A 27,386-nucleotide genomic window follows, 5' to 3' on the forward strand; every position below is an offset into this window, starting at 1 on the left:
TCAATATATCATGATCCACCTGCTGTGCTCTCCTCACGGTGAAAGCTGGGAGCAATAGCGACTCCATCTTCATGTGCACTTTGAGTAATCTAGTCACTAACATCTCCGTTAAGATAGCAGTGGGTGTGTTTGTGTGTGTACGCCCGTGCTGAATACATCGATTAATCGTAACAGGGCTTCATCCATAGGTTCTAGCAGGAGCAGAGGCCTGTTGCTCAGACCTCTCCTAAGGGAGATGAGGACATATTTACCTGCATCCTGTATACTCTCCCTTCCTCGCCTAGGAAGCTGCAGCCATACAAAAACATCTTTATTGGGTAAAAAGGGCATTTAAGCAAAACAAAAATTAATGCCAATGGTAAGTGTTCCCATGGAAAAAGGGATTCCTTCCCTTTTCATATTTACAATGAAGTGATCAACAGCGCCACATCTACAAGTGTACAGTGGGGTCTTGCATTCTGCATTCCTGCAGTTAAAGTAGAGGGTACGCAGTACAAGTCTTGCATATGTAGGTGCTAACAGAAGAAAGCCTTGGCCTTGTGGAGCCTTGAAAATAGGCTCAGTCCTTTCGGGGCCATTTACTTCATGTCCATCAGCAGCTGCTGAAAGGCCTCGATCAGCCCTTTGAAATCGATCCGCTTCTCTGGAGAGCTTTCCCAACACCTTCTCATCTGGGAGTAAACCTGCACACAGAAAGCAGCGCAACGGTCAGGAGGCAGCACAAATACAATGCAAAGGGCCTGTAGAAGGAACAGGCAGTGGGCATTTTGTGTCTGATTTTAGAATGGCTTTCTAGAGGCACGTCCGAAAGAGCGGTGCGAAATGCTTTTTAAATATGTCTAATTTCATTATTGCCAGTTTCACACGGTGATCTGTCTCCAGCAGATTGCAGCCCTACCGTTTCTGGGCAGTGGGCTGGGCGGGGGAGCCTCTTGCCCTCCTCCAGCACTCTCACAAGCCTCGTAACGGTCATCTGTCCGTGGGTGGGGCCGATCATCCTCATGAACACCTGGAGCACAGAGCACGTGTTTTAGTCCCACTGATTCACACACCTTACTCGAACATGTCACAGTGTGGAAAACAGCCCACTGTCAGGAACTGTGATGCCAGCCAAGACAACAGGTCCTGTTTTGTTTAAACACGCACCAACTTAAAGCCAAAGGCTGTTGCAGGGGGCCCTGCCGTAGTGCATGGGAACCACATATTCAACCTGCGGTGCATCGGCAAAATGTCCAGTCTTGTTAATTAGCGAAACACTTCTGATGTTGTGTCAGTGAAGCCATGGAGTAACAGTCATAGCAGCTTAGGCAGATACATTCCAGGAAAGCTGACACCTAAGACCATGTGGTGTTAAACTGGATATTTATCATCATTCTTATGCTGTTAAAGGGCAGACAGGAGGTGGGACTGTCAGGCAATAGCTTCTGGCTGAGTCATCCGTTCATCCATCCATCTATCCATCTACCCATCTATCCACCCACCACCACCATGGGCAGAGACAAAGGCCATCTGCCACCTTATCAGGAGTGCTCTGCTCTGCCAGGGCTTTCAGGGTGTCACCTGGACCAGAAGTATCTCAAAGGAGTGGAAAGAGATCTCCGTGTGTGGAGGACAGGGATACCATCATGGGGCTGGAGTTGGACTCGCAGTAGGTGAGCAGCTCATACAGGGTGACTCCAAAGGACCAGACGTCTGATGCCCTGTAGAACTTGCAGTGGACCAGACACTCAGGGGCATACCTGAGGGGAGGGGAGTGGGGAGAGGGAGATGGGGCAAAAATATGCAACCCTTTATTTCTCGCAAAGAAGCATGTGGAAATGTACAGAACCAGGAGTGTCTAACAGTAAAGCGCTCAGGTTCACATGTAACTGTCAGAAACTTTAATTGCAATTGAACATTTTCTTTCTACATTAATTTGCATACGTTACAGGAGTATGGTTGGTTGTCTTGTGTTCTTAAGTGCAGGTAGAACATAAGCGGTCAGTCATGATGAAGGACAAAGACATCGATTGCTGGTGATCTTTGTGATCCTCACCAGAAGACGGGGCTGTCCAGGTCGTCCTTCACGGTGTAGTAGCCCTCATTGTCCTTTATGCTCTTGGTGAGGCCAAAGTCTCCAATCTTAACAGTGTTCTCGTTCTCCACCAGGACGTTCCGGGCCGCCAAGTCCCTATGGATGTAGTTTCGGGACCCCAGGTAATCCATTCCCTGAGAGGTGGGACAGACAAGTGTGTTTTGGAAAGGGTTGTGCCTAAATGAGGACTTTGTCCTTCTTCCATAGCAAGTCCCACAGACAGTAATGCAGATGATGTGGCCAAGAACGTTTTATACACGCTGCTTTGGCTAAAAACATCTGCAAAGCAATTCATGAGTACACACACATTCATATCTGCTCATTTAGCAGATGCTCTCCTCTATAGTGATATACAACTAAAACAACAGGCAACTAAAATGCACAGTACTTTACATTTTGCCCCAAATGTCACACAGACTTGACTGGCCCAATTTAGTTGTGATCGGCAGTCCAGTTCTTCAAAGTACACGAAGCTGACAGTACCTACATTGCCTAAAGAGGAGTGAACACAGGCAGACACCGCCTGCGATACGTGTGCTGTGAGCCACCTGCTTCAGCTGATGTAACACACATGGAGGAGAGCATTATTTGGCCCTGGTGATGCCTGGCTGACCTTGGCTGTCACCGTCACCCAGGGGTGAGAACTTGGATCGCCATCCACTCCCTGACTGCGTGAGCCATAAAAGAAAGCGGCGGTGGAACCGAACGAACTCTCCTGTAGCCACGCTGTCCCAGAGCGCGTACCTTGCAGACCTGCACAGCGTAATTCAACAGCCTCTTCAGGTCGGTGTGCGCCTTGTTCCGGGGCAGGTACTCCTTCAGGCTGCCGGCCGGAAGGTACTCCATGATGAGCCTGATGGACCTCCCTCCTGAGTGAGAAGGGGCACATGAGGTGTTAGAGCAGAGATAGGAGAAGCTTTGTGGGGTTTCATAAGTAGCCAGGACAAGAATGAGACATTACGCTCATCTGCTAAATAAAAAAAAAATGATATCAGTCAGGTTTTTCCCGTAATTTTACGAGTTGGGCCTCTGCTTCCGAGCTGGTGACGCTATTTTACGTAAACAGTACCTAAAAGGAAATAATACGGTACTGAGTCACACAGAAAACCTACAGGCCCTAGAGTCTAAGGTCATCACTGCACGTGCCTGGTTGACATGTATTAGCAGTTAGCAGCTGTTCTGTCCCTTTGTACAGGAGGCCAGAGGGGAATGGTGGAGGACTTTTGTGTGTGTGTGCGTGTCTGCATCATCTTCCTGCTGGCAGCCTCACCCTCCTCGCTGCAGATACCCTTGTACTTGACAATGTTCTCATGGTACAGCTCCCTCAGGATGTTGATCTCGGACTGTAGGTTGCCACTCTGCTCCTCCCGATTTTCTGGCTTCAGGGACTTGACAGCCACCAACTCACCGGTGCGGTCGCCCTGAGGGTCGTACCTGCACAGCTCCACTTTGCCAAAGTGGCCCTTTAGCACACACCCCCGAAAACAAACAAGATATTATCTCAACACCATGTTCACAATCACAGGCCGCAGAGCCTTCGCACCTAAAGATGAACAATCCACAAAGTAAACAGGAGGATCAGCAACCACGCCTCCACAGCATACACATTGGTGATGTGTCTCACACACATCATCTCACACTCCAGCACACAACCACTTTGCAGTAGTGTAGATATCTGCATGTCAAGGATTTTACCTCCCCAAGGTCCCTGATCTTCTTCAGGAAGCGCTTCTCGAATACTGTGGGGTCCACTTCCAGGGTGGGCACTGGTTTGATGGAGGGGTCTGCGGGCAATCGACAGTAGAAGCTTCAGCCGAATCAGCAGTTGCAAAAACGTTAGAAGCTTGATTTCCACAATGGCCTGTGCTTTTGTACTCCTCAGTAAGATGTTTATATTTGCTCATAAAAAAATATTTTTGATAGCACAACCAACTTGTTTGATGTAGGTCATGCTATGCTTCAACTTTGTTAATTTAAAGTAACTGAACCTGAGGAAGGACAATAATTTGGAGTAACTAATACTGAAAACAGCCTCTGGGTGGCAGTGTTGAAAATGCATACGAGTTGTATCGCTAGAAGGGAGCGTGGGTGAGGGCACTGCATTTGGAGCAAAGGTGAGCATAAAAAGTCCCATTTGCTGTACTAGACCAGCAGTGGCAAGTGTTTTGCAAGAGCATTTGAAAAACAAATAATGTTTACAAAATGTGTGGACAGCCGCCTTACTTTGCTCCTCTAGCATCTCCAGGTCCCTCACGATGGCCCTGAAGAAAGGCCTCTTGCAGGGGTCATAGGTCATGCAGTGCATCATGAGCTCCGCCAGCTCCTTGTAGTCAGGCGTGGCCAGCGCACACTCCGCTACGTAGAACTGCTCCTTCTGCGCGGACAAGTCGCATCAGTCCGTTATCAACACGGTCGGCAGCTGCGGCTCAGGAGAGGTTCACGCTCTTTGTGTCGGACGTGCTATTTACAGTTGCCACGTTACGCCCACATCTGCTGTGTCTTTCCGTACAGAACATTTTGTGGACTTTCCAGAGTAAGAACACCGACTCCTCAGCCTACAAACACAATTCTCACTGGAAAGCTGTTTGTAATTCCAAAGTCTTTTCCCCTCTGGGTGATAATCAATAAAAACTTAACATAGTTTTCCCTCAACTTCTGTGCTCGTTAGGCTCTCTGGAAGTCTCAGAAATAGGTATAATAAAAATATTTTCTATGACCAAAAAACAATGTTTTGTCTCCACTAAGTCCTCTTTCATGTCAACTGTTGAACAATTCATCCCATAAACACGGGCAACATTCGCCACCTTATTCCTGATCATCAACACTCCAGACCTCCAGACACCAACTGTAAACACTGTGGAAGTGAGCGGAATGAAGGTGGTTCCATACTCCAACTGTATTTTACTGCAGTCTGCAAGCTTAGAGGGTAAGCGCTAGTTGCATTCGCTAAGCAACAAACAAAATTTTAGAAAATACAAGGGAAGAAAAAGCTATTTTAAAATTGAAATAGAAAATGTTTGTATATTCCAAAATTTATATTTCAATCATTTGCAGCACATGGGCCCAGTGTACGTCATCCCATTTTCATGTGTCTGATTCAAGGCTACGTTTTACAAGCGCAGCTGCATATTCCCCGTAGCGCGTCACTCTTTGTCAGCGTGCTTTCGTGAACATGCCGTAAAATACATACGCAAAGATCGTTCTTTCAGTTAGGAAAATCTGTGTTCTCTGACATTTCTAATCAGAAATGATTAAATGCAACTCTTTTATGCTGTGATGATGTACAGCATCTGTTACCGTAGTGCTAATCACTCAGATCTTGCACTTTGATGATTTGTCAGACATTCAAAACTATGTTATGCATACAAAAACCTTGTAGTTCTTTTATTTATGTTTTTTGGTAAATGGGGAATTATCTATCAGGTTATCTGTAGATGGCGTAAATTCAGAAATAGCTCAGAATTAATACTTAAAACTGTGTGGGTGGCACAGCGAGTAGCACTGCTGTCACAGCGCCCGAGTGGTGCGAGAGGATGCGAGTTTGATCCCCTCTCACTATGTGTAGAGTTCTCATGTCCTCCCCATGTGTGTGTGGGTTTCCTCTGGAAATGCCCTGCAACATTTTGTTTTAATGCCAGGTTTCCTCCTACAGTCCAAAGACATGCTGTTCAAGTTCATTGGTGACTCAATCACCCATAGTGCGTGTGACACAGTGTGTGCGTCACTGATGTTTGGATGAGTAACTCATTGTAAGTAGTGTATACGGCAGTGTAGGTCACCTTGGGTGAATAAGGTGTGGGCTGATGACACTACGTAGTGTTCGCTGGAAGTAGCTCTCGAGAAAAGTGTCTCCTAAATGAAGTAAACATAAGACTAACTTCTAACAAGCAATGCATCAATCCATACTTTAAATGTCTGCACATGGTTTTATTCGCTTTTAGTACTTGGGGAAAGGTATCGACTAATGATGGATGTGCCCTTTGTGTAATTACAGACACGCCGCCATGAAACCTGGTGAACCAGTCAGGGGCATGCTAACAGTTCCAGACTAACAGCAGATGTCTCACTTGTTCCATACCTCTGTGAGCTTCTTGTCTTTCAGGGGCGTCTCGCCGTCGTAGCAGATCTCCCACAGGGTTGTGCCGAAGCTCCACTTGTCGGCCGCTATGCTCAGCTCTGCCATGTTCCTGATGCACTCAGGGGCGATCCACGGGATCCTATCCACACACTCTGAAGGAATGGCAAGCAGGACATGGGTTCAGTCATTAGCACACGTCTACATAAGGGGCTTCCTGTTCTCCGTGATGGTTGGGTACAGGATGAATAGTCGTTGCTGCTTACCCCGATACCGTATTATTTATATTACTGAGTTTTTTTCCAAAGAAAGTTATATGTAGCTACACCCTTTTACATACCTGGATTCATTCAGTTACGTTAAGGGTATTATATCAGAGCTTCTCCTTGGATTGAAGCTCACACTCTTGACATTACAAGTTAATTTCCCTATTATATTACACACACACACGCACACATGCACACGTTGTCTGAACGGCTTGTCCCATTCGGGGTCGCAGGGAGCCGGAGCCTAGCCCGGCAACACAGGGCGTAAGGCTGGAGGGGGAGGAGAAACACCCAGGACAGGATGCCAGTCTGTCACAAGGCACCCCAAGCGGAACTCGAACCCCAGACCCACCGGAGAGCAGGACCCGGTCCAACCCACTGCGCCACTGCGCCACCGCGCCCCCTTAATATATTACCTGCAGTCCCAAATTATGATTCCAGTGAAAGAGAATATTAATGCTATCCTGCAACATTTCTGACAATCACCAAGCACATGATCGTGGCCCAAAACTGGAACTTTGAGGGTATCAGGACCAAAGCCCAGATGGAATGCAACAGGGGGGCACCCTACCCTCTCTGCTGAGCACTGTGATGGGGATGCCTGGGTCGCTCAGCTTGATGAAGGGTCCCCCTTTGCTGTCAAGGCCATCGCGAGCTAGCAGGATATTCTTGGTGCAAATATAGCCATGGACGAGCTTCTTGTCCTCCTGCAAGGAGACAAAAATAGCAAACATAATGAAGAGCGGACTTTGTTCACAGGTTATATCTGTAGTGGTACGTTCTTACTTGACCTGAAGGTTACCAGTTGAAGTCCTTTGAGGGGCTCCACAACAGCACCTCTAGCTAAATTATTTTACTGAATGTCTGCTGAACAGTGGATTTCAATGAGAACAGTAATAAATAATAATACTGTCTATCAAATCAAAGAGGAACTTCAAAATGCAAATATGACGAATGGCAACCCTACTGTGTTTTCCCTTAACATTGCTCTGAGGGGGTTTTTCCAGTTGTGCAGAGAAAAAAAAAAAAAAAAAAAAAAGTGTTTTATTTAAACAAAGCACTGGATCTTGATGGCTTGAAGAGGCAAAGCTGTATGAGATGCAGTACAGTCTCCTGGCTTCTTTGCAGATGAACAAAACTTTTAGCTCAACTCCATGGTTTTACTGCTAGGGTGCCCTGGCATCTCTCTCTTTTCATTGCCTGGTGAGCTTATCTTACCAGGTAACTGAGGGCGCTGGCCAGCTGCTTGGCCACCTGGAACTTCCACGGCATGGATAGGGAACTGCGCTGCCTGCGCATGAAGAGGTCGAGTGGCCCCAGTTGGACAAACTCCTCCACCATGATGCCTGAATGGACACAAGCAGACACAGCTCTCAGTGACAGGGCCTCCCTGATCCACCAGCTGTCAGCTTGCAAACTCACACGGTGCACCAACGTGGAGCGGCTACGGTACCGCATTCTGATATTCTGTGTAACTCCTTTATGTGCAGTCTAAACCTGCTGCTATAAAATCAGGGAGGTGGACCCTCCATCATTAGTGGTATTTAAAGCATCTGTACCTTACATTACTGAAAGTCTTCCAGTGAATATTTTACCTCCACACCCATGACGGCACACAGGGACTGCTTGTATTCCGCTATATAGGAAATAGCGCATTCCTGGCTATCAGGGTACAACTTCAAGGTCTGTCCAATATGCATACCATGCAACAGTACAATGATCTGACAAAAATGCAAATGAGTATTATGGCTGGGTCACGAAGACAGACGGAACCGGACAATCTCGTGCAGTAGGTCTGGAGAGTGAGTGAGACAGTGAAAGTAAGAACAAGGAAGAGTCAGTGAAAGAAGGTGGTTAAAAAATCCTGAAAGACATTATTAAAATACTGAGAAACACTATTAACGAGAGAGACTACTGCTTGTGTAGAGTTGGTCAGAAAGCGAGGGCAACGTGGCACATTTAGTGAGAAAGCAAAGGTAAAACAAGTAGAGTTAATCAGTGAAAAGGTAAATAAGGTGGAGTTAAAGAGTGAAAGAGAGACAACGCTCATCGGAGAGCAATGTAATACTGGAGTACAGTTCAGCAGAGAGGGTGTAACCAACCCCAGGGTATCTGCAGGCAGAGGATGACAGAGGAGGATTGTGGGGTTATGCAGTAGGGTGTTACTCACTGTCTTGATCCTGCACGGAGACACCGTAAAGCAGGACAATGTGCTTGTGGGAAATCTGCTGCATCATGCTGGCAGTCTCGAAGAAGGCCTGTGGGCACAGCATCGCTGCTTTCGAGTCGAAGTTCCACACAATTGAACATTGCCGAGGAACAGGATACACAAGGCGCACTCACCATGGAGATGTCTCTGTGACTGGTATCCAGCACCTTCAAGACCACTTTCATATTCTGATTGAAATGATAGCCGTTGTACTCTTCACCATCTTCAGGCTTCCCCTTCAGCGTGCCGACATAGATGTTGGTTCTAGTGCCACGACCCAGGTGCTCCCCCTGGGAGATGGGTGGACAGGAGCGTGGGTCACATTCGCACACACTGCACACAAATACAGGACTCAGGGTTACTGTTAGAGGGCAATGGACAGGGCTACCTGGACTATCTCCTCTTTGAGGATTCTGTGGAAGCTTAGCTGGCTGACTTGCAGGGGGCTCGGCAAGTCGTGGACTCTGTTTCTCGTCACCACCAGCAAGTTGGATATTTCTGAGAAGAGAAAAAAAAAAAACAGCAGTCGAGTTCAACGCTTTAGAGCTCCAGCTTTCACTAAGTCACATATTTTACTTTTAGTTTTGGTAAAGTGATGTTTTAGCTACTTTTTAGTACTATATACACATGGGGGAATATGCACGGCACCAATCAGAAATGCAAAACACGTGAGGGTTGCTTTGATTTCACTCTTCTGTCCAGTTCAGCTCATACAAGTGTCGCCCAGGTTGCCTCACAATTTTCACTGGCACTATATGCCAGGCCTATATTTACTGCCTCTACATTTATTCACTTAGCTAACACTTTTCTCTGGAGTGACTTGCAATGTTAAGGTTACAATTATTTACCCATTTATACAGCTGGCTAATTTTACTAGAGAAATTTAGGGTAAGTACCTTGCTCAAGGGTACTACAGCCAGAGGTGGGGATCAAACACAACTTTTGGATCCAAAGGCTGTAGCTCTAACCACTACGCTACTGGGTGTCCCAGGCCTAGAGCCTGACTGTTGGTGTTCCCATGTCTGTTGCAGTACAAGTGTCGTAAATGCCTGGGTTTTGTTTTTCTGCACCTCACACATATTTTATGCGTGTGCCATATGTGCAGGACTGGAGTCCTGCTTTCCCTACCTGGGTTAGGCTATTTAGAACATTTAGCTCTCAGAGAAAACACTGTGGCTTTCAAAAAGCATGCCAAAGCTGCTGGAGTACACTTTTTCAGCGAGGTAGCACCAGTACCTCACTCACCAGCATATTTGCACGTTTTAACATAACTGGCACGATTTGCGTCAGAAACAAGACATTTATAGCGCCACTCGCCACTGCTCTCGGTGAGCTGTTTATCTACGGACAAAATGGCATCGGCGTGAAAAAAGGTGTAAATCGAAGTAAATAATGTGCACTTCCTGACTCGATGGAGAAGTGAGAGGAACAGCTCGCAAACCCGTCTCTGAAGTAAACAGAGGCGAGGAGACCGCCTCTGGGAAACCACATTTACTACACGCTCTTCCTGCCGGTTCAGGCGCCCGCGAGCGGCAGCAGGACGGCTGTAAACAGAGCGGAGGCCACAGAGGTGTCTGAAAACACAGCCCCCAAGGCAAGGCAGCTAGCGGAGCCCCCAGCACCCAAGCTTAGCCACACAAACAATATAAAGGTCAGGTGGCCAAGCCCCGCTCAAAGCGGATATCCCCCACACATACACCAGCATACGTTCAAGATGCACTGAGTGCCCCGCTTGCCGACAAACTCCACCCCCCCCCCCCCCACAGCACTAGTGTGTGTCTCTGCTCCGGTTCCCCTGTTTACCACACCTTTGCCCTGCTAACATCACCTTGAGCCCACATGCAAGATGGGAGGGCGACAGCAGTCACTTTCAGTTAGGGATGGCATTTCATTTCCACTCAGTCAAACATGTAATGGGGATTCAAGATTGATGAGCTGAGCCATATCTAAAAACTAAAAGAGGTAACTGGTAACCATGTTCTATCCATTTCTGTGGGCTGTCTGGGGCAGCAAACAGCCTGCTAATGTGAACAAATCAGAAATACACCTAGAAAATTACATTCACAAGTGACGAACCAACTAGTTTTATAGCAGCTGAGAACAATACTGGAAAATCCTAGTGTGTTCCTAATGACAATGTTTATGAATATTTTGATCAAAAAGACCTGAGAGCAGTGACCATTGTCTGCTGAAGTATCCAACGCAAAATAAAAACTGGCCCTTCGTGATCAAGGTTTGTCGGTCTATCTGAAGTTGCGCAGTCAGCTATGTTCCAAGAGAGCTTTCTGATTAATTTCAGATTTTAATCAATGTGAATTTGACAAAGGTCAGATGAATCACCACATTTTCTGCGAAGGACAAAATTTTTTCTTTGAAACAGCAAATTCTTTGCTGAGTGACATTTATATAAAAGGACATCTCAAAATAGCTGCCTATTGGTTCTTGCCTTTTTTTCTGACAGTTGCTATTTCCTGACACCCCATAGTAAGATGTGCTGCTTTGATGTGAAACAGCCTCTTATCTGTGACACCAACAGCCCCTGCTCAACGCGACACCAGTAGGTCCTTCTTCAGCGCACTGTCCGATGTGTGTCCCAGGTACGGGTGAGAGAGAAACACTCAGCTATGGGGGAGCTGATCGTAGCATACCTCTGGGCTGGGGGCGGCAGCACTTTCTCAGCTGGAAGCTGACATCGTCCGTGCGCAGGCACTGCCTGGCTAAGTGCCCCATCAGCTCGGCCAGCGTAGGCCACAGGCCCGGCGTCCCACAGAGCCGGTAGCCCTCCTCCTCCACCTCGATTTGGAAATTCTTGTACTGCCGGCCATGTTTAGAGAGGCACGATCCTGTCTGGGGGCGGCAAAAGAAACGAAGAAGACTGTTGCCGACTAAAGCGATGCAATAAGGGCGGCGCTGGACCACTCACAATGCCTTTGTTTAGACCAACTATAGAGGAGTTCAAGAAGTTAGATCTCTAATTTCTGGGAATCTCAATCTGTCCAAATATCAAACCTAAACTTTATGTGTATGAAGTATATGAATTTATATTTTTCATGTTTGCAGAGTTATTACATTCAAATACGAAGTAAAATATTTAAATGAAATGCATGCAAATTCTAATCTATTAGTCAAGCAGAATGTAAATCCATGTTTTTACTGTGTTTGTACGTGTTATTTCTGTAACACTGTAAAGTAAAGTTTGTACAATTTACTCCTTACGAAAATGTATTTTCATTTACTGCTGGGAAAAACAATAATGGCAGTGTGTCTCTGAGCTGTGACCGATCAGTTCTGACTGTCGTGCTGTACGTAAGTTGACAGTCCCTAAAATTAAATATTTCATCTTGTTAAAAGCACTCCATAAAAGAGCGAGCAGCCCGTTGAAGTACCTCGCTGCAGACGACAGTCATGAGGATGTGGTTGTAGTTGGTGCAACTCCAACGCAGCACATACATGCCCTCTTCGTTGCCCTCCTGTCGCAGCTTGTGAATGGCATATTCCGTACTGGAGAAGGGTTGGCGAGAGAAAGAGCAGGGGTATAACAGAGGGCTTTTATTGATAGAACCTATCACCTGTAAACGATTGGCAACCTGCCAGATGTGACAAGACGCTGCATGATGCATATAACTCAAGACTACTCTGTGGAATGAAGAAAAGTTTTAACTGCTGCACACAAAAGTGAACCCAAACTCTTAACCTCACTCCTAATATAGCCTATACCCTAACCCTAGCCGTAATATAACCTACATCCCAATCCCAACCTCAAACACTGCCCTTCCTCCAGCTAATTCCACCCCTACCTCCTCCCCTAATCTCATCCCTAAAATATATTCCCAAAACTAACTATTGAAGGCCTCTGCTTTGCCTTGTGCATAGTGAGCTGCGGTACAAAGGAGTGAGGACTGACCAGATAGGGCCATGGCAACCATTGTGCAGGTTCTGGACCACAGAAGAAGGAGCCACATCCTTGCACAGATAATGGTGGGCATCGACGGTCAGTCGGAAGTAGCCGTCCACCAGAGCAGCCAGGGCCAAGGCCTTCTCCCTGCAGGTTAGCTGGAGCTCCTGCATTGTCAAGTAAGAGCAGCGCTGTGGGAATCGCTAACACCAACATTGTGTAGTTTAAAATTTGTACTCTGCTGCCATGCTACGCCATCGCTGATAAACAAAGGGCATTTGCAAGTGGTGTCAGTAGAGCAGAGCTGATGTCTTGCGACTCACAATAGCCTCCCTGTTTGGACATACAGCACCGCGACTGTTTTCGCCAGAGGCGGTCAGCCTGATACAACAGCTCTTCTCGGATTAGCTTTTCCTTCTGTTCTCGTGCTTATCACTGGACACCATGTGGCTTGTGGAAAAGCGTGTGTCAACATTTACTTTTTTCCCACTGACAGAACAGAAACCACCACTTAAAAACTACATGAAGGATCCATAATGCTATTCAGAATGGAGGTGTTTCAAGAAGTACCGAGACCTGTCTGTTTCAAAAGAATGTCAAAGTACCACATAAGGAATACCATATTTTTGTTGTCTTGCTTGCAGATGGTTACGGTGGACTCTCTGGTGACAATGTGTGTGATTTCATGGAAATCTGAAAACAGCACCCAGTCATCACTGGCATTTCTCCTTTTCTCCTTCTCCAGTTTGCTGACTCCCTTGTTCTTCTTTGATTTCTGCTTCTCTTTTGTTATCAATGGACTCTGTATTTTGAACAGGAAAAATAAACTGGTGAAAATTGGAGAAAGAACAGGAGAAAGTGAAACAAATGGAAAATAAAGTTAATGTAAAATTGAGTACTTCTCCTGCGACAAACTGCTGAGCTCCAGATGGCACTGAACTCATTACTCACACAAAATCTGGATTGTGCCTTCTGGACTGTGTCTAGAAAGACACAATCTGAGCACTTTTTTATGGAGGACTTTATGCTGTCTCTCTACATGTAAAACATTTGCTTAGGATGGGAGACAGGTACTACAGGGAGACTAAAGGTTAAAACATAATCTTTTTACTCGAACGTTACATACAGTATTCAAGTCACAAAGGCTGAAAACTGGCTCCAGTAAGACAGGGTACAAGAGTATAAATTTACACATGACTTTGGGTAAAAGCATTGGCTAGTTATCAAAATAAATCTTGGGTTTTATTTTATCATCAGTGAAAGTCATTTAATTCTGCTATACCAAGTTAAACTAAGATAATCATACTTGGGTCAGTTAAAGCAACCTTACACTGACTGGCTTCTTGCGCCAGAAGATCCCTTTGTTCCCCAACACCTGGACCTCATACAGCGAATGATCCCCCTGCAAGGTCCCCTCGCTCTCGGAACAGATCTGAAGAGCACGGGGCTCGTAGACCTCGCTACCAAAGTTCTCAGTCAGGGTCTCCAGAGTGGACAGGTACTTGACTTTCAGGTCATGTGCAGTGACATTGCTGTCCAAGATGGTCTTGTTGTTGAACTCATTGAGGAAATTCTTGAAGACATTATTGATACGGATGCGGGTGAGCAAGTTGCGCTGCTTGATGGATCTGTTGAGGCTTTCTGGAATGTATTTCTTGTAGCTGAGACCAAGAGCGGGAGAGGGGGAGACATTAATTTACATTTTTTCTTTATTTATTCTTCTTTCGCCAAAGCAACTTACAATGTAAAGCTGATTACGATGGTTTATTTTATATACCTGGGTAATTTTTACAGGAGCAACTTAGGGTAAATACTTTGCACAAGGGTATTACAGCAGGAGGTGGGACTTGAGTGCAAGGTAACAGCTCTAACCACTACATTACCTGCTACTTGCTGCCTCAGTTTAGTCTATTTCGATCCTGTAGCTATTAATAAAGCAGGCATAAGGAAGCAGGTTGCCCAGATTTCACGTGGGGGAAAAAAATGCATTCTGTATTCACCATAGCTGTTTGGAAACAGAAAGCCAATAACAACAAAAATATTCCTTTTAACTTTGTCTTTTCATACTTTTATTATGGGACTGCTGAACAAACGTTTACGTAAAATCATGCAGGTCACTTTCTTTTTCACAATGTCTCCTCTCAGCAGCAGGTTTTACAATCACAGCAGTCACAGAATGTGAGGGTTTAAGTCTCAATTTTTGAAATAAAACAGAAATCCTGTTTGTTTGTATTGCTAGCATATGGATGTTAGGTAGTGCTGTCAGCGTGGGGCTGTGCGTGCACACTAGGAGTGCTCTCAGCAATGGCTGGTCACCTGATGTCTCTCGCTACACCAGACAGTGGCAGGTTCCTGCTGATGGCATAGTGTGAGATGGCAAGCACTGCCATGCCCAGACACTCGTTCTCGATATCATGGACTTCAGCCTCATCCTGGGGACGCCGCACAGGGGCCAAGCCTTTCAGGAAGTCTTGCTGGCCCTGGAGGCAATAGGTGGACAGCTTACTACTACACCAGGCTAAGGCAGCAGCCAGCACAGAAACATTGTACTTGTGACCTGAAAGTTGCTGTGGTGGTTGAAGTCCTCATAGGGACCCTCCTATTGTACCCTGGGCAAACTGAACAGAAATTGAACTGAATTTGTAAGAAATATTTCTGGCTGTGAAAATTGTTAAAATGAGACAAGTTCAGGAAGTCACAGAAGGCTACAATAACCACATACACATTTTCAGAACCGCTCGTCCCATACAGGGTCGCGGGGAACCGGAGCCAACCCGGTAACACAGGGCGTAAGGCCAGAGGGGGAGGGGACACACCCAGGACGGGACGCCAGTCCGTCGCAAGGCACCCCAAGCGGGACTCGAACCCCAGACCCACTGAAGAGCTGGACTGTGGTCCAACCCACTGCACCACCGCACCCCACGCTACAATAACCATTAGGTATTTATTTTTCATGTCTTATTTATACACCTTACAGTATTTTTAAGATACAAGATCTCATGTATCATGTACTTTTCACTGTCACCAGGTCTGTGCCTGCACTCACCTGTGCAAACAGGTACTCAAGGGAGGCACCATCTAGCAGCGGGGTTCCTGCAGGGATCTTCTGGGAGTCAGTGCCAGGCCTCTGTTTGCTGAGAGAGTGCCTCCACACAAGAGCCTCGCTCTCGCTAGTGCCGTGCCAGTTTGTGAAGTAGAACCTGTAGGAGTATGGCCAAACCGCTTCAGGCTCTTGCTTACACCTGCATCGATCTCTCAACCTCTTATTTATGGCTCAACCGGTTTGTGCTGTAGTGCAAGTTCAATGTTTCCCTCAGAATGCCTGTTGGCGGCAGCCACGGTAGAGGCAGTAGAGGAGGCTAAGGGCTGGCGAAATCAGACTCTTGAGTGGGAGCAGGAAGGAGGGGGTGGAGGTGTCGCAAGTGAATGGCACTAGGGTAGCAAAGTTGACAAGCAGACAGGCTGTTGGAGGAGTCAAAGAAGGGGGTGTCGACTGAGCTCAAGTTTTTCCTCCACATTGACGCTTAAACTACCAGTAAAAATCCAACACTACAATACTACAGAGCAGTAAAAAAACACTTAATTTTTTAGTTGCAGCATTCAACGGCGTGAAATAAAACACCAGGAAGTATTCTTGGACATCAGTTGTTCACAGCTGGAAAGAGCAGTAACATGCAGACCAAACTGCAAATAACTTGTAGGCCTTTGTGGTTGTCGTGCCCAAGTTATATCCTTCTGCCAGAAACATATACCCTGCCTTAATTTGCACAACTGTGATTTTTACTCTACACCATCACCCTTTTTTTGGTGCTGGTGCAGCAAAGTCGGAATAAACAGGAAGTTCACCATTCAAAAAAAGAAAAGTCATGCCACAACAGAACGTGTGCACACACCCCGGTTAACCTTATACTGTTTGTTGACACAACAGAGGCAGGTCAGGGAAATACTGCTGAGTACTTTTCCCCATACCTTTTAAGCATCGTCTTACGTTCAGGCAGCAGCAATTTCTTATAACTAACCAAGGGGAGCGTCTTACTCTTGCGTGCCAGGCAAAAACTGTTCACCAGGATGCAGAGGTTGTATAACATGTATGCAAACTATGTGGCCGCTACACAACCTTGACTGGACTGTATGCAAATAAAGATGCCCAAGGGTTCTCTTGTTGTGTACATACAATAGGGTTGTGCCCTGAGTCCAGGATAAGTACTGTAGACCCTGTAGAAGTCAAAGCATTTGAGCTACTGTCAGAAACGGAGCAGTTACAAAGGCTTGTGGGATGCCCAAGAACAATGACAATACATATTCACATAAACAGCACAGGCAACCTGGAAACAGCAGAAGAGTTTTTAGTGAGGAACTGTTCATCAGTAGAGCCCACTAGTCACACTTTTAATGGACTCTCCTTAGCAGGACTCAATTTTACTTCTTTTCCCAAACTCAACAGTCATCTTTGTTAGATCATCTTTTTTGTACTGTGGAGCCCACAGGGGTCTGTATATAAAAGGCGCAATCCAACAGCTACAGTCCAATTCAATTGGTACTAACCGTTAATCTTTTTAATCTAATAATTTGAAAACATGTTTTCCAAGCTTGGCTGTGCTCCAACCACATGCCCAAATGCTGCGTCACTTGGAAGTAGAACAGCCAAACCTGGATTCTCCTGGAAGATGTACCATAAAACTGAACTGTAGAAAACTGAATGGTGGTAGTAGTAGTAGTAGTACTGTCCATAATCTGAGGTCATTCTACTCACTTTCAGTAAAATCTTTGCAACAGATATACTAAGTGGACGTTTCTTTTTGTGTATAACAGTTGGTTATTTATATGGTAATGTTTTTTTTTAATCCCAGATAATACTTTGAATTTTTGAATGCGGCAGCAAATAGTAAGACTGGTGTCTGTGTCACCTGAAATGGGAAGAACAGGTTCCACCAGCAAACTCGTCAAAAGTTCTTCAGTTCCCCTTGGTAAAAAGCTCTCTCTCACTCACGCACGCACGCACGCACGCACGCACGCACGCACGCACGCACGCACACTTTCTGAACCACTTGTCCCATACAGGATCGCAGGGAACCGGAGCCTAACCCAGCGACTTTGGGCACAAGGCCAGAGGGGGAGGGGACACACCCAGGACGGGACGCCAGTCCGTCACAAGACACCCCAAGTGGGACTCGAACCCCAGACCTACCAGAGAGCAGGACCCGGTCCAACCCACTGCACCACTGCGCCACCGCACCCCCTTGGTAAAAAGCTGATGATGGAAATTTGACACATTCTGAATTGACCCCTGGAGTTCCTGACATCTGGCATTAAATGTAAGGCCATGTATCTGGTACACAACATGCAGACATCTAAATAGCAGTACTACACATGCAATGCTGACTGTAATAAACGTAATAAGACTACAGCAAGCTTATAATTTTACCATATTACAGGAGTTAACAAGGTAAGAGATGCTATGCCTGTTCTGTTATTTGAATAGTCCTTTATCACTGGGCCTGGAAAGGCTTACTCTGCCTAATTTGTTCCTGATTAATCCTACTGGCTCTTATTTTTAATTACTGATACATGATTCTCAGCGGATTCACTTTGCTTTCCAAAATGCAATCACACATATCTGACATAACTCTGTTGCACAATCGTGCCTGCAAAAAAAAGATATAAAACAATTATACTGTGCTAAAGCATATGGCCTACTGGGTAGAGTGTACAGTACCAAGGTAAACAGTTCACAAGTTACAACTGTGGTGAAGATGAATATTATATAATGTAAGGCTGAACCCTCCATAAAGTTTGGCTAAGCAGCACTGAATTCGTGCCATCAGAATGAAAGCATACCAGGCAAAGAACTTCAGATAGCTGTGTCCTGGCATGTCACAACAGAATATGCAAAGAGACATACAATGGATGTGTATCTATCTATAGTCTATTTATATTCTCTTTGACAGACATACTGACGCAAATAACAAAAGGAATTGGTGGTCTAGCACACTGACGTCAACTATTATCTGATTATTGATATGCCCTGCATATTCTCAGGAATGTCGAAATATAATAGCTGATCATGTGTTGTGCTGAGAGCAAGTCATTTGTAGTTAAATCTTAGTAGTCATGGCTTTCACAATCTCTCCGTTTTCGCATTTTCCGGTGTGTTGTGTATTTGTTTATCCTTTTAAAGGGACAGGCTTCTTCTTGGAGTGCGTCAGTGGTGCTGGCTGATCCGAGCTCAGACTCACCGCATGCGGTAGTGCAGCTTCAGGGCAGTGTCCTCGGCGATCTGGAACACGTGACTGGGCGGGTACCACACACCTTTGCTCTCGTCGTACAGCGCAAACAGGTTGTGACACAGAGGGGAAATACCTCAAACACATCAGGCAACAAAGAGTTAATGTTTGCACATAATCGTGTGTCAGATGCTGAGATGCTGAAGCTTCTTTTTTATAAAGTGTTACCACATCAGTGTGGAAATGTAAGCAAGCAAACATTGTACAATATGTGGTAATTATTAGACAAGCCTTTTGGCTTTGAAAATAGTTCTCCTTTATATTTGAAGCAGGAGAAAAAGCAAAGTGTTACATACGACGAGCCAGAACATGATTTGTAGCTCTGGTGTAAATTCATATACTGTATTGTGGAAAAGTGAATGTGTTTACTACCGATGTCTTATTGCAATGCCGTGTTCCTTCCTGAACTCAGAACTATGCTGACTCTTGCATTTCCTCTTCTATCCCCCCACCCTGTAATGTGAAGAGTCACGTTGTGGCCTGACCCCGATGCCCATCTATCTGTCAGTACTAACACAAACTCAGCTTTCCCTTCAGTATGACTTCTGAAGTCCTGTATCACCCACAGGTCCTTGGCACTCCCCAGCTGAGCGGTATCATGAAGGTACTGCAAGATCTTAACTAACCTGGAGACATCCTCCTCAAAAGAATCTGTCCTATCTGTCTCCAATCAAAAACAAACACTTTTTCATGAGCTTTCTCTTTACCTTTTGATCATGAGCATGATTCATGATGTTAGATGAGTGTTAGACAGGCACTTACGACACTTCTTGGCAGCCTCTATGCACAGGTCCTCGACTGAGAGGCTGTCCTTCATGTATTCCAAATGGGAGGTGTCCGGTAGGTAGAAATGCACCTCAAGACCTCTCAGAAGAGCTTGCACTGGTGCGTCAGTCTTCCTTGTCTTCATCTTCCCACACAGCTGTCTGCCCAGTTCCATCACTGTGTGTTGCCAATGCTCAGGTGCTGGGGATCAAGACAATGAAGCCATCATCATTTTGACATAGAGGCCAGTTTCCCTACAGAATGGGTGCTATAATGCAAGCTGTCTGCTCTGCCCCTATGAAAAGCAAAACAAACCAGCTCAATCGCTACATCGTGAAAAAGCCATCACTTTAAGCTCCTTTGATGAAGCAACACGCCCTCTGATCCAAAACATAAGTGTGATCCCCCGCTTATGTCTCGCATGTGTATTTGCCAGGCACCTCGGATTCACTGTTTCTGATGGCTGGACAGAGGCCACCATGGTGCACAGCAGCACAACTTGGCCTTTTCATGAAGGATTCATGGTTTCTGAAGTATGTTGGAGGTACACCAGGCCAGATCAACTTTTGTTCACAAGGTGAATTTCAGGGACGCATGTGAAAGGAAACTGTGAAAGGACATACGTAAAGAGGACATGCAAATTCTTTATTGCAATGTACAAAGAAAGTGCAACATCCCCAGAAAAGGGTTTAGATGACCAACTGAATATCTGTACGATAACAGAGCAGGAAGAGGAACAGTTGACCAGGAACTCTCATGCATCTACTACATTCACATTCACATTAATTGAGCCTCATTTTTCAGGATATTGACAGTGGTCAAAAAGCAGAACAGCACAGACATCTACAGCTGCCTTGGCATAGCAATCAACAACTAATTTTTTCTCAAAATATAAAACAAAAGCTTGGGAGAGCTGACACAGTAACGCTGTTGTCACAACAAAGAGCAACAGGAGTCTTGGGCTCCAAAAGCACAAAGACCTTGCAGGACCGCTGTAACCTTGTCAGGTGAATCCTGCAGTAAGCACCTTTAGTTTTGTATCAGTCGTGGGATGATGACCCTTGTTATCGCTGGATAAAGAAGAGTCTACAAAAGTGTTGCTATTATATCTTGTTTCCCATTATTCAGGCTGGGTGATTATTATGACAACAATGCCAACCAATTTCTTCCATACAGGACTAGCCGGTGGATAAGGTCAACACCACGGAGTGAGTTGTTGAGTTATAAAAAAGGAGGCAAGTACAGACATGTAGTACAAGTGTTTACTGAAGAAAATGAGTGGTTCAGAAGGAAAACTACAGCAGCTCTAGGACACGTTCCAGGTGTGCTCACTGTATGGGGCCGCAATGAAGACCCTTCAGCATCACCTGCAAGAATGTGATGGACAGGGGAAAGGTGAGTGGAAGAAAATCCTTAAGACAAAATATCAATAGAAAACTTCTCAAACTGCTCCACACTGACAAAAGGTCAAGTGAAAAAAATGATACGTTCTACATGCACTGTACGCATGTGCTGCAGAACAAGATAATTTATCGTGAACATCAAATGAACACATAAATTATAGATAAAGCAAAATTTATACCCTGCTGCATTTGACTTGCTATCTCTGGACATTGGTCCAGTTCTAATCAGATACTTTAAAACAACATTCAGTTGTGTTTCCATAAATATTTTATTGATTTCACCATGCGTTGCAAGTGAAGCGGAAATCAAATTTGGAACATAAATGTATACCACTTGTCAAATATGCTTGAACCATTTGTTAATAAAACATTCATTTTAAATTAGTTCTCCTTTTTCAGAAGCCTCAAGTATTCTCCATTCCTGAAAATTAATTCTCCTCTTCCCAAATAATGCTTTTATTTCAAAACTGAGTGCAGCATTAAAATTTCTATTACATCACTAATGTTAAATCTGGTCAGCATACTCTGTGTGTGTACCCACCGCTAACCTTTATAAATGGGTTTTCCCTAAGCAAAGCAGACTACAGCTTGTGCTCTGAAAACAGCAAAAAAAAAAGGCACAGAATGTCTCTGTGGTTTTGTCAACTAAAAACCATAAATAATAGGACAAGAGATTTAAGGCTTCTACTTTCGTTTCACAAGACTAGATGTGTAGCGAGGAGATCACAGTAAAACCCCACCTTTTCCCCCTGAAGTTATCGGTTTCCACTTGGTGCACTACCTTTCAAACCAGTGTGTGCTCCAGCCCAGGTGGCTAAAAAGAGTCCAGACTATAGTTTAACCAGTTGATTGCTTAAGTTCTGCAAAAATCTTGGAAAAAGCTATAATAAATTTTTAAAAATACTCCACTACTTCCATCTATCCATTACTTCAAACTACACTGGGTGCTCAAGTTATAAATGACTGAGTTATAAATTTGTAAAAATATATTTTCCATTTCTAGGGGGGTGCAGTGGCGTAGCGGGTTTGGCTGGGTCCTGCTGTCCAGTGGGTCGGAGGTTCAGGTCCTGCTTGGGGTGCCCTGTGATGGACTAGAGTCCCGTCCTGGGTGTGTCCCCTCCAGCCTTATGCCCCGTGTTGCCGGGTTAGGCTCAGGTTCACCGCGACCCCTCTTAGGACAAGCAGTTTCAGTCAGTGTGTGTATTTATTTCAAATATTTTTCTTCACTTGCATGTTTTTAAAAATGTTTTGCTGCAAGTCATCATCAGTGTTTCTGCGCCCAGTGATTGACAGCAAAACATTCCCAAACAGAAGGAGATTCTGAGACCAAATGAATACAGTTGGCTTCCATTGTGTTTACAGATTGTCTGTGATACTGATGACTATCTGTGATCAAAAAGAAAATGATGACTGTTGTTCATATTTATGGCATGAATTGGTAAACAGCCTGCATGAATAGTAATTTGTGCAGATGATATTTTTCATTTCCATGATTTTAATGTAGCGCCGAATTAGATATGTTAAAATTAAAAGTAATTTCAACTTTCCAGACATAGAAAACATCCATTCCATGCCGTTGACTAATTAATCACAAAAACATGACCAGTTTGTCAGCTTCAGGACATTTTCAGCTTTCTTTTTCTGCGTAATCACTAAAAGATAGATGTCCGGGAATTTAATCATGCATAAGGTTATGCAATAATCTTGGGCATTCAAAAGAACCAGACAGGAGCTGTAAATACTATGGAAAGAGGCTGAATTAATTCGGTCCCACGCTCCTATACTGTTTGGGTGCTTTGTACTGCCCACTAATGGCTGCATGTGGAAATGCAGGTGGTTTTTGCTTTACAACAGACAAAGAGAACAGCGAAGAAACTGCTGTTAAAAAGAAATTCAAAAATCGAGAAACGTTTGTATCTTTGAAAATTCAAAAAACGTGAATGTTCATAACATGAGCAGACTGTGTGTATATGTAAACATGCATATTCATTTTATAAATATACATTTAACTGTGGGCGTTCCAGCATTATAACAGAAACAACTGAGAAAGAGATAACTGTTTTCTCTCCAGTTTCAGTCTTTCAGAAACAAACCTGCAAATGAGTTTAGGAAATCAAGTATATAAAAAGTGACACTGACAAATGACATGGTCGATCCCCCTTCCGTATCTGTGGTTCTGAAACACATAAACTGAAGACACAACAGATATGTGATGCAAGTTTTTTGCAACTCATATATTCATCTCTGATTTATTAGAATTGCTATTTATTCCCACAGTTAAGGGGTTATTCGTTCCATAAATATAATGAGTGGGTTGGGATTTTAATCACTAAGTGACCTTTCATAGCTCAAGCTATAAAAAGATTTTCCCCCAAAAATAAACTGTCACTTAACTAACAAAAGCTTCCAACTACAGTATATACAGCACATTTTCCATTCCCAAAGCCCCATGTATTATAGCATTGTTGCTGTGTCTACATGAAAAATTCTCAAACTACCATCATTAAAACATTTCTTTCCAGGATTCTTGTCTTGGACATAAACAAGCATATGTTCAGCGGAAAATAGTTTAGACGCATTAAGATAAAACAAACCATTGACTATATTTGATCAATACCATTAATACCAGAATAAAAATTAATGTTATAATTTTTTTAAGAAAAACTGTATTATTTATCTGATAATTTTGAATTATTTTAAACATTTCTATCTTTGTTTTGATAGATAGATAGATAGATAGATAGATAGATATTACATTTTACAGAAAACATCCCCAGGTTTCACTGAGTTTTGAGAATGTGGCCCACGCTCTGCCACTAGACCACTAACCCTGGAGCATATTTTAAATTGAATAAAGACATAAGGGGAATTTTAATGCGAGACCTTTTGAAAACACCTGTGGGGAACAAGATGAGGATGTGAGCTAGACATTGGGGAAGTTGTGTCTTTTTATCTGCTCCTGACTGCACTCCTGAAAACTCAACACAAACCAGATGCTGCAGTTGTCTTCTTTTCAACCATTGATGCCTCTGTCTGCCTCAGATGTTCAGTTTTATGACTTGTTTTTTAGTGATTTCTGCCCAGGTCTGTCGAGTCTTTCAGACCATTGCTTGCACCCATTATAGAGTACTACATTTCTGCATATTTCAACATAAACAGCTGTTTTTCTTCCAGTTTTTCTGTTTTACAGTATGAGCATTTAAGGTGTACAACATTCATTTCACACATTGAACCATATATATAATATTAAAGAGCGCGAGCCTCTTCCAGCGTGTGGCGGGAAATGAGAGCTCGTGCCACCCAGTGAAACTCATTATAATCGCTGCTGTTCGCGGAGAAGCTCGTCATTTTAACTAACCCTTATGTGCTATGTAACACAGTCCTTCTTTGTTATTCATATTAAAAAATGGATTTACGTTGATTGTATCCGTTTCACTCACAAACACCACAAAAGCTGGGGTTGTAACCTTTGGGTTTGAGTCTCAGGAGAATGTTAACTGAAATCATCATGATTCGTGCCCTCACGTCAGGGTGAAATTATATGTCCAAAAATGTGAAATATTCCGTCAAATGACAAGCTTTATTTATGTTGAGAGGTCATTCAAGGCCCAACAACCCAAATAAAGTAAAAGTCCATCTTCTCCGCGAAGAAGTTTGCAAGAATAATCCAGTTACACACACAGAGTGAGTGACAGTTCACGTTTGGGCATCGTCAAATGATAATCATCTCTGCGTATTCGCAGAACAAGAGAAAGACACTTTTCGAACTGTTTTATATTCCTATGTAAGTCATACGGCTGAATTTCCATATTTATTGTATACTGAAACTGAATAAATATTAACAAAGCTAACTGAGCCTCCGGGCAGGGAACGACGAGGGCGGGGGGGGGGGGAAGACTCGAAGCGAGCCGCAGCAGCAGGTGCTCTCAAACACACACGCACAGTCAGTGTAACAGTGTACAAGTATTTATCTTAGACGATAATGAAGTTTTATAAAAAAAGTTTTAACTTTGACACCACTGAGGCATTGCTAGTTAACTGCTATGTGCAGAGCGAAGACGAGCAGTAGTACCGTACCGTACGCGCCACAGATACTAACGTACAGTTAAGTAGTAATCACGTAAAATAAATGCACACACAACAAATTTATATCGTACCGCCAGTCTGTGAAGGCACATATTTGTTAAATGCACTCCCAGAAAGGCTTGTCTGGTCTTTAATTCAATCATTCTCAGTAAGCCGCTGCGGAACCCAAACTTATTCGGCAAATTTCGCACACACAACAACAAGCACTGACTGACTGAGCGTAAGCGCACTTTTTTACCTTACACATACTTCCGCGTGCCGTCCGCCGCGGACTCACAGCTCGCGCCTCCGCCGCTCCCGGGGCTCGTGCTCGTCTGCTCCTCTCCGACCGCCGTCACAGCGTGTTCGCTCGGTAAGGTCCGTAGGACAGGTGTCGCGCAGCTGCCCTACACATCCCTCATGCCTTCGGCGCACCGTGTCACGCTCGCGCAGCCTCGATCCATGCAGCACGTCCGAGCAGTGTGCGTGTGTGCGTGCGTGCGTGCGTACGTGCAGTCTCGACGAGAATGCTGTGGAGCTGGGCCTGCCCAGCGCTTGAACCCTTCCCTTAACCCTTGCACACCTTCAGCAACCACTCACAGCCCCTGACAGCCGCGTGTTGTTTGAAGATAGAGGCGCGCGACGTCACACGCGCTGTGTCTTTACAATGTGTCTCACATACGTCTGTTATTTCAATTTATGCATCTGTCAACAGAAATACTTTATACTGAGGACTCACGCGGGAAACGTCAAAGAGCAGTCTCAGAAATTTTGCCTAAGGGCTATCAGTAAAGTACATCTCGTTTTTTTTTCTTACCTGCTGCTCTATTTTCCAGTCATGTTACATTATTCTATAGGCTATGTACAGTACATTTTTCCTCAAAATAATATTATGACACTTTAATCAAAAGCATAATTTGTAGTTGTGTTTGTTTAATACAGCTGGAGATATAATTAGGTGAGCAACTTGTGTTATACAGCTAACTGGGGTGTAAAATAGCTGAATACTCACTACTGAGGTGAAAAAATGTCTTCAGGATGCAAGTCGAGTAACTATAACAACATAAGAGTGTTGTTCATGGTTGCATTTGTGACATATTCTATATCAACATCTACTATACGCATAGAAATATTGAACATTCATATGTGTACATAGTCTGCGGGGTTACATTTTTAATCTGTAGAAAGGCACAAGGCATAAGGTCTTTGTAACATTTCTTTACATGTTTCATGTAACATACTTCTTATATTCCTTATTGTACTCAATACTATTCAGTTGCATGCCACATGTCTGCATACTAGGTCTCTATGTAACAATACGTTTTTATTATTATTATTATTATTTGGAAAGTGTCAACTAAATAATAATAAAGTAAAATAACTTTCCACACATACAGATAATGCAAATATTTTATTAAATTTATATGTACATTTACATTTATCCATGTAGCAGATACTTTTCTCCAAAGGGATGTACATCTCAGCGAAAATACAAATTTGTACGAGACATAGCTGCAGACATGAGATTCTTAAGTAAACCTAATTTGTTACTTTCCACTTGATGCACCGATGTTCATCGCTCGAGTAGGTGCGTAAGTTCATTTTCTTTCAGGAAAAGCCCAAATATTGTACAAAAACTTTTGCTTGTATGGCTTCTAATAACACTATTAAAAAAGATGCACAGTAAAAGTTGATTCATAAACAAAACTGTTTCAACTGTCAACTAGAGAACAGTTCCACATAATGTCCGGCAATCCATGTTACTCCGTAAAACTCGAATGAATGTTGTGCATTGCCACCTACTAATGCACGACCATTCAGTTTATATAGTATCTGCTGGAGACAAAAGGCACTACTGTAGTAATTAAATGTCCTGTTGAAGGCTACCAGTTCAAGTTCCACTTTGCAACTACTGCCATACCCTTGAGCAAGATATTGCTAATATTAAGAATAAGACTAATATTAAGAATTAATGATAACTGAGAGATCAAATGTAGAAAACTAGACCCATACAGAAAAAAATTTAAACCTACCGCATTAAGCCACCCCACAAAAAATAATTGCCAGGGCTATTTAAAGACCTTGAGAGAAGATAATATTCTTTCTAGCACATTTCTAAATAATTATAACATCATGTGACCAACAGGTTCTAGGTATGACATTTCTTAACGTAACAATTCCAAGGTAGCATCTTAACAAAATAATTCATTTGGATTGAACATAGTAACTTCCATTACCCCTTAAGCTGCTTTTAAATGTGCTTTACTATTGAATACTTTAATGAAAGCAGGCTCGTAAGAATCCCACTGTCTAAATAACAGAACATAGTTCCATACACACTGTAAACAAA

The 27,386-nt window shown here is 44.0% G+C and overlaps 1 protein-coding gene across 3 annotated transcripts; it reads right to left on the reverse strand.

Annotated features, from left to right (window-relative positions):
• Positions 1 to 295: 295 nt before the first annotated feature.
• Positions 296 to 25,635, reverse strand: jak1 (Janus kinase 1). Of its 3 annotated transcripts, none has more exons than XM_018754078.2 (24): positions 25,307 to 25,634; positions 19,566 to 19,769; positions 18,756 to 18,879; positions 15,566 to 15,719; positions 14,836 to 14,999; positions 13,850 to 14,180; positions 13,139 to 13,321; positions 12,529 to 12,686; positions 12,011 to 12,125; positions 11,273 to 11,471; positions 9,013 to 9,122; positions 8,759 to 8,914; positions 8,586 to 8,673; positions 7,634 to 7,761; positions 6,987 to 7,122; positions 6,153 to 6,304; positions 4,298 to 4,448; positions 3,770 to 3,858; positions 3,345 to 3,537; positions 2,819 to 2,943; positions 2,036 to 2,208; positions 1,622 to 1,739; positions 899 to 1,009; positions 296 to 683 (listed from the first exon to the last, which is right to left on the reverse strand). In XM_018754078.2, exons 2-24 carry the CDS (start codon positions 19,741 to 19,743, stop codon positions 579 to 581), a joined length of 3,441 nt encoding a protein of 1,146 aa, XP_018609594.2. In that variant the 5' UTR covers positions 19,744 to 19,769; positions 25,307 to 25,634; the 3' UTR covers positions 296 to 578. The 3 variants fall into 3 exon arrangements, with proteins under 3 accessions (XP_018609594.2, XP_018609593.2, XP_018609595.2); XM_018754077.2 differs by having other exon boundaries at positions 25,296 to 25,634; XM_018754079.2 differs by lacking the exon at positions 296 to 683 and having other exon boundaries at positions 953 to 1,009; positions 1,561 to 1,739; positions 25,296 to 25,635.
• Between the last annotated feature and the right edge of the window lie 1,751 nt (positions 25,636 to 27,386).

The sequence above is a fragment of the Scleropages formosus genome, chromosome 9, assembly GCF_900964775.1.
Source record: "Scleropages formosus chromosome 9, fSclFor1.1, whole genome shotgun sequence".
NCBI lineage: Eukaryota > Metazoa > Chordata > Actinopteri > Osteoglossiformes > Osteoglossidae > Scleropages > Scleropages formosus.

Coding starts and splice junctions, on each gene's coding strand:
- jak1 (XM_018754078.2), bottom strand. CDS start 19,743: ATGGAACTGGGCAGACAGCTGTGTGGGAAGATGAAGACAAGGAAGACT. Junction 15,000..15,565: donor TTGAGTACCTGTTTGCACAG/GTGAGTGCAGGC, acceptor TATTGCCTCCAG/GGCCAGCAAGACTTCCTGAA. Junction 4,449..6,152: donor AAGACAAGAAGCTCACAGAG/GTATGGAACAAG, acceptor TTGTCCGCGCAG/AAGGAGCAGTTCTACGTAGC.